Source organism: Miscanthus floridulus, chromosome 9 (assembly GCF_019320115.1).
Source record: "Miscanthus floridulus cultivar M001 chromosome 9, ASM1932011v1, whole genome shotgun sequence".
NCBI lineage: Eukaryota > Viridiplantae > Streptophyta > Magnoliopsida > Poales > Poaceae > Miscanthus > Miscanthus floridulus.
Genome location: NC_089588.1, coordinates 66,059,449 through 66,070,461, shown reverse-complemented (window position 1 = coordinate 66,070,461; position 11,013 = coordinate 66,059,449). Strand labels below are relative to the sequence as shown.

Below are 11,013 nucleotides of genomic sequence, written 5' to 3'. Positions count from 1 at the left end.
CTTAGTAGTATCTAACCACATGAATTTTAGAAGCGATTAAAAAACCAAACACCCTCTGAGGCGGACCAAAAAGTACATACACATACATCAAGCAACCGGATCCGTTTTCCACGCTACTTATCTAGCTGCCTACTCGTCGCCTACTGCAGTACCTAATGGGTTCGGTTTCTTAACTCGCTAACTGGCCGGACCCTCTACTCGTCACCTACTGCAGTCCCTAATGAGTTCGGTTTCTTAACCCGCTAATTGGCCGGACTCTCTATTGTGTGCATACTCCTACTGGGAGTAACTACTTCCGGAAGTATAAAAAATGCACCCTAATACATATAAATTGATGAGGACATCAACACCGATCATACATCACGCCGTCCACGCCGACACCTGCTGGTCCTATTACTCGTGCTCGTGCTCGAAAACTTAATCATCAAGTGAGTTCCTTCTTGAGCTCTTGTCCATCCTGTTTAGATCTTGGAGACACGTGCACTCTTGTTTTGATTAGGAATCAAGGAGAAGACCGAAAGGAAAAAGGACTCGCGTAGGCTGGATTCGGACTGCAGCACACCTCCAACTTGCGACGGTCGCCACGGTTACATACAGAGTCGGATTGGGGTGATTCTGGACTTGTTGAAAAGCTAATAAAGTCTACTTTCATACGGATCTGACCTCGTACTCATACCTGCTCAGAAACAGCGTCAACAGTCCAAAAATCACCGAGAGGTCTATTCTGTCCAGGGTGCTGCGCCACCTTAAGTTAGCCCAATGGGCTTGTATCGTTTAGAGTCCAGTAGGAACGCGTCCTAGGGTTGGAGCACGACCCAAACTCTCTTGTGGTCGTCCTCCACACGTCATATACCCCTTAGCCGCCACCAGGAACTCTTGGGTTTTGTTTAGATCAAGTTTAGCCTTTGCTACTTGCTTGTAGGCGCGCGTGCTGATCCAGCCGCCCGTCTCCTTGTCTTCGGAACCCCACTCATAATAAGATTCAGTTTGAGGCTTTCAATTTCATCTTGCAAATTCAGTGCTTGTTTCCTTGTTCTTGCTAGTTCTTCGATTGCTTGCAGGACGGGAGCCCTAGTGGCTGGTTGTCGCGCTCCACAAGATCGTGACGGCTTTTGGAGGTGGTGTATCGGTTGCTAAGGCACGGTCTTGGAAGGCTGTAGTCGGGCTGTGAACATCATCTCCATCCACCAAATCGAGTGATCTCACGCCTCTCATCGAAAGATCGACCACAAACCCTTGCGGGTTCATATCAATTGGTAATCAGAGCAAGGTTTATCGGTGAGAGACTTCCAATCCTTCACTGTTTAATTTTTCCTATAGTCCAAAAAAGCCAAAAAAAATAGTAGATTAGTTTCCTGCAATCCTATAGACCTTTGAGCCGTGGCTAGTGCTACCTAGTTAGGGCTTGTTGAATATTCGGTTGCATCGGGTGTGTCGGATTGCTGGTCTTAGTTTTTTTCCCTTAGAGTTTCGAGTTCTTGTCACTTTCCTATCACAACACGCGCTATCATATAGTCTCTCTGTTGGCCGAATCCAAGTAGGGTTTGAAGTTTGAATCGGACAAGGAATCGGCTGTTCCTCTCTGTTGGCCGAATCCAAGTAGGTTTTCAAGTTTGAGTCGGATCAAGGAATCGGTTATTCCTCGCTGTTGGCCAAGTCCGAGTAGAATTGGAAGTTCCAATCGGACGAGGAATCAGTTCACCCCGTGCTACAAATATCAAACTAACCACGCAGCAAGTATTCATATCTAAACGAGTGGCTTACTCTAGAGAGAGAGAGAGAGAGTATCTTTTTTTTACCGGAATACCCCTGCCCTTTCGGAAAAAGTGTGTGTGCTGAGTTACTCTTTGGGAGTGTTCTTGTTCATATAATCAGTTTTGAGTGCCCCCTGAAAAAAAATATTTAAAAAAAAGAAAGAAAAAAAGAGAAAGAAGCAAAAGAAAAGAAGAGAAAGGGGCTGATCTTAGAGATTTTTCGTTCACTTTGGGTGGTGTGTTGTGCTCTCCGTTGTGTCCAGGCTCGCGTCTCTAGCACGGTCTAGACTAGGACCAGCATAGTACCGCCGGTTGAACGATTATTCAGCTTGCTTTTTGTAACTAACGTGGTGCTAGTTCGTTCCTTGTTTCAGCCCACCTATAGCTCCACATATTCTACAGCTTGACAGGTCTCGTGCTGCGGCACCGATACACTTCATCCATTGCTGCAGACTTGTTGGTAGACGACCCCTCCTATCGAGCAAGGTAAGAACTGGTAAGAACTTGTGTAACAGGTGGAGAGTGAGCAACTTGCTGTAGCTACATCCTAGTAGTTGTAGGGCTTTTATTTCTTCACTTGTCTTCTTGTTGTCTTTGTCTTTGAACCATGCTAGGGTCCGACGAAGATAACCAAATTCCACATTCGCCTCGCACAAAGGGCGTCATACAACATTTTGAAAGGAAAGTGAAGTTGCACACGGAGGGACTTGATAATGACTTGCAGGTGACAAATGACAAACTTGGGCAGTTGGAGGCTACGCAGATTGCCGCAAACAACAAGCTTGTAGGTTTGGAGCAGTCCATTGCTAGTGTGGACAAAAGCCTTGCTGCTCTGCTGAGGCGTTTTGATGACCTCCACAACAATGATAAAGACCAGCATAAAGAAGAAAAGAAGGAGGAAGATCGAGAGGATGGTAGTTATGATGAAGAATACACGGGTGATACTAAACATGATGATCGAGACACTCGTGATCGACGTCGCCTACGTCACAACCGTAGAGGTATGGGTGGCCGCCGCCGACGTGAGGTACACAATAATGATGATGCTTTCAGTAAGATTAAATTTAAAATACCTCCTTTTGATGGTAAATATGACCCTGATGCATACATTACTTGGGAGATTGCTGTTGATCAAAAGTTTGCATGCCATGAATTTCCTGAGAACACACGTGTTAGGGCTGCTACTAGTGAGTTCACAGATTTTGCTTCTGTTTGGTGGATCGAATATGGCAAGAAAATCCTAATAACATACCTAAAACTTGGGATGCACTGAAACAAGCCATGAGAGCTAGATTTGTTCCATCTTACTATGCCCGTGATATGATAAATAAGTTGCAGCAATTGAGACAAGGTTCTAAAAGTGTAGAAGAATACTATTAGGAATTACAAACAGGTATGTTGCGTTGTAAATTAGAGGAGGATGAGGAACCTGCTATGGCTAGATTTTTAGGTGGGTTAAATCGGGAAATTCAGGATATCCTCGCTTACAAAGAATACAATAACATAACCAAACTGTTTCATCTTGCTTGTAAAGCTGAACGGGAAATGCAGGGACGACGTGCCAGCGCAAGGACTAATGTTTCTGCAGGGAAAGCTAGTTCATGGCAGCAGCGCACGTCTACAACTCCGTCTACACGTACTCCTACGCCATCATCTAGTGACAAGACTCGAGCTGCCCCCACCAATTCAGTAGCGAAGACAGCGCAAAAGCCGGCTGCAAGTACTTCATCCGTGGCATCGACAGGTAGAACAAGCAACATACAATGTCATCGGTGCAAGGGATATGGCCATATGATGCGTGACTGCCCAAACAAGCGTGTTATGATTGTCAAAGATGATGGTGAGTGTTCATCTGCTAGTGATTTTGATGAAGATACACTTGCATTGCTTGCGGCTGACTATGCAGGTAGTGAGGAACACATAGAAGAACACATTAATGTAGGTGACGTGGAGCACTATGAGAGCTTGATTGTACAGCGAGTGCTTAGTGCACAAATGGAGAAGGCGGAGCAAAATCAGCGACACACTTTATTCCAAACAAAGTGTGTCATCAAGGAGCGTTCGTGCCGCATGATCATTGATGGAGGTAGCTGCAACAACTTGGCAAGTAGCGACATGGTACAGAAGCTCGCCCTCACCACCAAACCACACCCCCATCCCTACTACATCCAATGGTTGAACAACAGTGGTAAGGCAAAGGTAACGAGACTTGTGCGAATCGATTTTGCCATCGGATCATACAAAGATATTGTTGAATGTGATGTTGTGCCTATGCAAGCTTGCAATATTCTGCTAGGTAGACCATGGCAATTTGATAGAGATTCGATGCATCATGGTAGATCAAATCAATATTCGTTTCTATACCATGATTGAAAAATTGTGTTGCATCCTATGTCTCCTGAAGCTATTATGCAATCTGATGTTACTAAGGCTTCAAAAGCAAAGAGCGAGAGCAATAAAAATGACAAATCTGTTGTTGATGAAAAAGATGAGATAAAATTGAAAGGACGTTGTATGCTTGCTACAAAATCTGATATTAATGAGTTCAATGCATCCACCTCTGTTGCTTATGCTTTGGTATGCAAGGATGCTTTGATTTCATTTGAGGATATGCAACGTTCTTTGCCCCCTGCTGTTGCTAACATTTTGCAGGAGTATTCTGATGTGTTCCCCATTGAGATACCAGCGGGGCTGCCACCAATACGCGGGATTGAGCACCAAATTGATCTTATCCCTGGAGCATCTTTGCCAAACCGTGCGCCATACAGGACCAATCCGGAAGAAACGAAGGAAATTCAGCGACAAGTGCAAGAACTACTAGACAAAGGTTATGTGCGTGAGTCTCTTAGTCCTTGTGCTGTTCCAGTGATTTTAGTGCCTAAGAAAGATGGAACATGGTGCATGTGTGTTGATTGTAGGGCTATTAATAATATCACCATTCGATATTGACACCCTATTCCACGATTAGATGATATGCTTGATGAATTGAGTGGTGCTGTTGTGTTTTCAAAGGTTGATTTGCGTAGTGGGTACCACCAGATTCGTATGAAATTGGGAGATGAATGGAAAACTGCTTTCAAAACTAAGTTCGGTCTATATGAGTGGTTAGTCATGCCTTTTGGGTTAACTAATGCACCTAGTACTTTCATGAGATTAATGAACGAGGTTTTGCGTGCTTTCATTGGGAAATTTGTTGTCGTCTACTTTGATGATATACTGATTTATAGCAAATCCATGGATGAACACCTTGATCACTTACGTGCTGTTTTCAATGCTCTACGTGATGCATGTTTGTTTGGTAACCTTGAGAAGTGCACTTTCTGCACCAATTGAGTATCGTTTCTTGGCTATGTTGTCACTCCACAGGGAATTGAGGTTGATAAAGCCAAGGTGGAAGCTATACAAGGATGGCATGTACCCACGACGGTCACACAAGTGCGGAGTTTCCTAGGACTTGCTGGTTTCTATCGCCGTTTTGTGAAGGACTTCAGCACCATTGCTGCACCATTGAATGAGCTTACAAAGAAGGGAGTGCCCTTTTCTTGGGGCAAAGCACAAGAGCACACCTTCCATGTGCTGAAAGATAAGTTAACACATGCACCTCTACTCCAACTCCCTGATTTTAATAAGACTTTCGAGCTTGAATATGATGCGAGTGGAATTGGTTTGGGTGGTGTTTTGTTACAAGAAGGCAAACCTATTGCATACTTTAGTGAGAAATTAAGCGGGCCTATTCTTAATTATTCTACATATGATAAGGAATTATATGCTCTAGTGCGGACATTAGAAACATGGCAGCATTATTTGTGGCCCAAAGAATTTGTTATACATTCTGATCATGAATCTTTGAAGCATATTCGTAGTCAAGGAAAACTGAATCGTAGACATGCAAAATGGGTTGAATTTATTGAATCTTTTCCTTATGTTATCAAACACAAGAAAGGGAAGGATAATATCATTGCAGATGCATTGTCTAGGAGATATACTTTGCTGAATCAACTTGATTACAAGATCTTTGGGTTAGAAACAATTAAAGACCGATATGCTCATGATGCTGATTTTAAAGAAGTGCTGCTGCATTGTAAAGATGGGAAAACGTGGAACAAATTCATCGTCAATGATGGGTTTGTGTTTAGAGCTAACAAGCTATGCATTCCAGCTAGCTCCGTTCGCTTGTTGTTGCTGTAGGAAGCGCATGGAGGTGGCTTGATGGGGCATTTTGGAGCGAAGAAGACGGAGGACATTCTTGCTGGTCATTTCTTTTGGCCAAAGATGCGACGAGACGTGGAGAGATTTGTTGCTCACTGCACAACATGTCAAAAGGCTAAGTCCCGGTTGAATCCACACGGTTTGTATATGCCTCTTCCTGTTCCTAGTGCTCCTTGGGAGGATATTTCTATGGATTTTGTGTTGGGATTGCCACGGACTAGGAAAGGGCGAGATAGTGTTTTGTGATTGTGGATCGATTCTCTAAAATGGCACATTTCATACCATGTCATAAAACTGATGATGCTACAAATATTGCTGATTTGTTCTTTCGAGAAGTTGTTCGCTTGCATGGTGTGCCAAATACAATTGTTTCTGATCGTGATGCTAAATTTCTTAGCCATTTTTGGAGAACTTTATGGGCCAAATTGGGGACTAAGCTTTTATTTTCCACCACTTGTCACCCCAAACTGATGGTCAAACTGAAGTTGTGAATAGAACTTTGTCTACTATGTTAAGGACTGTTTTAAAGAAGAATATTAAGATGTGGGAAGATTGTTTGCCTCATATTGAGTTTTCTTATAATCGTTCGCTGCATTCTACTATGAAGATGTGTCCCTTTGAGATTGTTTATGGCTTGTTACCACGTGCTCCTATTGATTTAATGCCATTGCCAAGTTCTGAAAAGTTGAATTTTGATGCTAAGCAACGTGCTGAATTGATGCTAAAACTACATGAAACCACTAAAGAAAACATAGAGCGCATGAATGCTAAGTACAAATTTGCTGGAGATAAAGGTAGAAGGGAATTGATTCTTGAACCTGGAGATTTGGTTTGGTTGCATTTGCGAAAGGATAGGTTTCCTGAATTAAGAAAATCTAAATTGATGCCTAGAGCGGATGGTCCTTTTAAAGTGATGCAACGAATAAATGAGAATGCATATAAGCTTGATCTTCCTGCAGATTTTGGGGTTAGTCCCACATTTAACATTGCAGATTTGAAGCCTTATTTGGGTGAGGAAGATGAGCTTGAGTCGAGGATGACTCAAATTCAAGAAAGGGAGGATGATGAGAACATCAACACCGATCATACATCCACGCCGTCCACGCCGACACCTGCTGGTCCTATTACTCGTGCTCATGCTCGAAAACTTAATCATAAAGTGAGTTCCTTCTTGAGCTCTTGTTCATCCTGTTTAGATCTTGGAGACACGTGCACTCTTGTTTTGATTAGGAATCAAGGAGAAGACCGAAAGGAAAAAGGACTCGCGTAGGCTGGATTCGGACTACAACACACCTCCAACTTGCGACGGTCGCCACGGTTACATACGGAGTCGGATTGGGGTGATTCTGGACTTGTTGGAAAGCTAATAAAGTCTACTTTCATACGGATCTGACCTCGTACTCATACCTGCTCAGAAACGGCGTCAACAGTCCAAAAATCACCGAGAGGTCTATTCTGTCCAGGGTGCTGCGCCACCTTAAGTTAGCCCAATGGGCTTGTATCGTTTAGAGTCCAGTAGGGACGCGTCCTAGGGTTGGAGCACGACCCAAACTCTCTTGTGGTCGTCCTCCACACGTCATATACCCCTTAGCCGCCACCAGGAACTCTTGGGTTTTGTTTAGATCAAGTTTAGCCTTTGCTACTTGCTTGTAGGCGCACGTGCTGATCCAGCCGCCCGTCTCCTTGTCTTCGGAACCCCACTCATAATAAGATTCAGTTTGAGGCTTTCAATTTCATCTTGCAAATTCAGTGCTTATTTCCTTGTTCTTGCTAGTTCTTCGATTGCTTGCAGGACGGGAGCCCTAGTGGCTGGTTGTCGCGCTCCACAAGATCGTGACGGCTTTTGGAGGTGGTGTATCGGTTGCTAAGGCACGGTCTTGGAAGGCTGTAGTCGGGCCGTGAACGTCATCTCCATCCACCAAATCGAGTGATCTCACGCCTCTCATCGAAAGATCGACCACAAACCCTTGCGGGTTCATATCATAAATCATGGCAATATTGCAATTTTGGAAAAGGTGGGGTTGACCTTTATTGAAGCTAGTATAGTTGATAGGATAAATGCAAGATGCCATCCATCCTTGATCGTTCTATTGCATCCATATGACCATTAGCGCAGCTATGAGATGACACAAGCATTGGGGTTCTCATCACTGAAGTACTGTGGCGTCGGTAGTTGTAGCTCCACCATGTCGTAATTGTAGTAGTGATACATCGGAGGTGCCAATGGCATGGGCGATGGTGGGGGAGGTGGAACCGGAGTCTTGCACGGCATCATGGGCTTGGGATATGGGTGCACTATGGGCATCATCCTTGCCATTACCGCCTCCCCATCCGCCTGTAGATTGTAGTAGTATTTGTACGGGTTAGTCCAGTACATCATCGGCTTTATCATTTCTTCGTCCGCAAATCCATCCATGGCCACCACCTCTGTCTTCGGCTTCTTGTGTCATGGTTCCGGTAACGTTGAGCTTGCCTGTGTCATGGTTAGCTTCAGCGCTCTGGACACCTCTCATCTTGAGTGTCTTCTTATGCAGTTGTTGTGCGCATGCTTCACAATGCATGTTGATGAGGAGCTCCACTGTTGTCACCTCATTCACTTGTGAATGGACGATGACTGGCTCCTCCTTGGGGGAAGCGGCTACATCTGCCTCCGTAGGAGGACGCGGCGGTGGTGGGGATATGACTATGGCATTCCGCATGGTCCTCTTGCGGAGGCGATCACAGATGTCATATGGATTTACAATCCCCTTTACTGTGACCATGTTCTTCGCCATGTCCATCTCCACGCCTTCCACTCCTACATGTCAGCCAGTAAAAATCAGCTTTCTAGCATTTAGTTAGATCAGAACTTTCAAAGATTCTTTACTTAATTTTAATTAAATAATACAGTAACAATCTGTCTTTAGTAACGATAAAAAGTGAAAATTAAGGATCTACCGTGACAGCCAGCCAACCGCCACTAGAAATTTGATTTGCAGGGGCAGTTATAAACTAGACCGCCTTTGCAAATTAATTAAGTTTTTCTAAAGAAATCGAGTGCATGCTAGTCCTTGTGCCAACCCCATTCGCCCGTCGTGCCCCGTGGTGACCCTACTCGCCACGCACTCTTATTGCCAACCGTTCCCTACGCTGTCCACACTTGTTGCCCACAAGTAGACACACGGCAAGGTAGCCACGTTACACCACTAGGGACGGGACTCTGTGCCTGCACATATGCTACTAGGGTTGCGTTGTAAGGACCAAAGACGTAGCGTCTATGCCCGCAAGGGCCAGCGTACGTGCGTCGAGGGCAGGGACGTAGTGCCTCTGTTCTAGTCCACACATGGTGCCCACTAGACCAGCTCGCGGTGGTGGCAGAGATGTGGCCGACTTTCACCATGTTTTTTTTTGTCTACATGTGGAGATAAGGAAGAGAGGATGGTAGGTGCAAATAATGTTGAGAGAAAGAGGGAGAGGGGGAGATAAAATGAGTGGAGGGGGAGGCGTGCGCAGCGAGTGGAAGGATAAGCTCTGACTATGGTGGCTCGTGACCTAAAATTTTGAAGTATCGTGCCATTGTACATGTGACTTTTTAGAAGAGGTTGGAAGCTCTACTGCGTATGTAAATTGTATTCGTATATAGGCGATTGGTGATCTCAACCATCTCTGAACGTTGGAAAGTCCATCTATACTTTTGAAGATTGATTTTCACAGCCGTATCCAAAAAGAGGGACGCCTATAAAAATTGTTTCTATAACAGTGGTTGCCTATAAAAATTGTTTCTTTAATAGTGATTGCGATCTATTTTGAAGCGCAGAACGGAAAGCGAAAAGTGATGAGTAGGAAAACGAAAATGTTAGTTACCTTTGCATCTGAGGATGCATCTCGTGATCTTATTGGAGCAACCGGTGCAGTGAAGGTCGATGCCGAGGATGACAGGGGGTGGCGGCGGAGGGGGCTCGTTACTGGCAGCCTTCTCGTCACCTCCTGGTGCAGCTGCCGCTTCCTGCTTCTCTGCTTCCAGTGCGGCTGCTGGTGCTTCTTCCTTCGTCTCATCGTTCACCTTCACCTCCTCCACCTGCACATCCAAGATTTATGCGATGAAGGGATCCATTGGCTGCAGACTTATAAGTTTGACAGATCGATCTAACAATGAGCCAAGCTCACTTAACGAATAATTTCAAATTAATTAGGCCATAGTATTAGCAGCATTTACCTTCTTAACTTCCTCTCCCATGGTGATCATGCTGAACAATTGTGCACGGTAGGTATCACGAAGGAGCAGGAGGGAGATAATGAGTAGCTAATAATTTGTCCAATCAAGTGGCAATGAGATCGATCGAGCACGAAAATGCCTTGCCCTCAATCAGGAGAGTATGTGAGCAGTGGACAGGAGCTGCTCCTCTGTTCTACTAGGACTCACAAACGGTGGAGACAAAATATATAGATAGCTAGCTTAGACGATCCTTCCTAGGCTGCAGCAATCAGTGTGCTCTTAAAATAGAGTCTCGCTGATTGCCAAGCACATGCATTCACGCGTGCAGCCTGATGACCTGATCGAACCACCCACTGACTGAATACTCACCCCTTTGCAAAAGAGTACTGTATTTGTATAGATCCAAGCAAACTAAGCTTACGATTAGGACAACAACCTCTACTGTTTCTCTCTTTTTTTATAGCACCAGAATTAATTAGCATGGTTCATTGTTCTAGAACATAACTGTCAAACTGAAGATCTCTCAGATTCTGACTTGTTAACCAGAGAACGTAACTAGAAGCCGTATGGCAAGGCAGTGCCACGAGTCCGTGCATGCTTATTCGACAAATTATGTCGCTTCTGGGAGCAAATTTCAGTCATACTGAAGCTGCTGACCTATAGAATTACTGAATTACCACTTAAGGATAGCGCCTGAAAAAGCTCGATGGAAATGGTTCCTTTTCTCCAATTTTTCAAGGATTAGTAGTCGCTCAACGGTCCAAGATAACTTCTACAAAGTACACCTGTAAAATGATCGGATTGTAATGCAAACCCAGTAAATGTCGTGAGAGTGAGATACTTCAGCATGAAGTG

The 11,013-nt window shown here is 44.5% G+C and overlaps 1 protein-coding gene across 1 annotated transcript; it reads right to left on the bottom strand.

Moving 5' to 3' along the window:
- Positions 1–8,078: 8,078 nt before the first annotated feature.
- LOC136482090 (heavy metal-associated isoprenylated plant protein 9-like) lies at positions 8,079–10,298 on the bottom strand. The gene is made up of 3 exons (XM_066479340.1): positions 10,159–10,298; positions 9,807–10,020; positions 8,079–8,760 (listed from the first exon to the last, which is right to left on the bottom strand). The coding sequence occupies exons 1-3, from the start codon at positions 10,186–10,188 to the stop codon at positions 8,327–8,329; spliced, it is 678 nt and encodes a 225-aa protein (XP_066335437.1). The 5' UTR covers positions 10,189–10,298; the 3' UTR covers positions 8,079–8,326.
- Between the last annotated feature and the right edge of the window lie 715 nt (positions 10,299–11,013).

What these genes read in the sequence shown, in the direction of transcription:
- LOC136482090 (XM_066479340.1), bottom strand. Translation starts at nt 10,188, where the DNA reads ATGATCACCATGGGAGAGGAAGTTAAGAAG. An exon ending in TGGGAGAGGAAGTTAAGAAG is followed by an intron (nt 10,021 to 10,158) that starts GTAAATGCTGCT and finishes TTGGATGTGCAG; the next exon opens with GTGGAGGAGGTGAAGGTGAA. An exon ending in ATGCATCCTCAGATGCAAAG is followed by an intron (nt 8,761 to 9,806) that starts GTAACTAACATT and finishes GCTGACATGTAG; the next exon opens with GAGTGGAAGGCGTGGAGATG.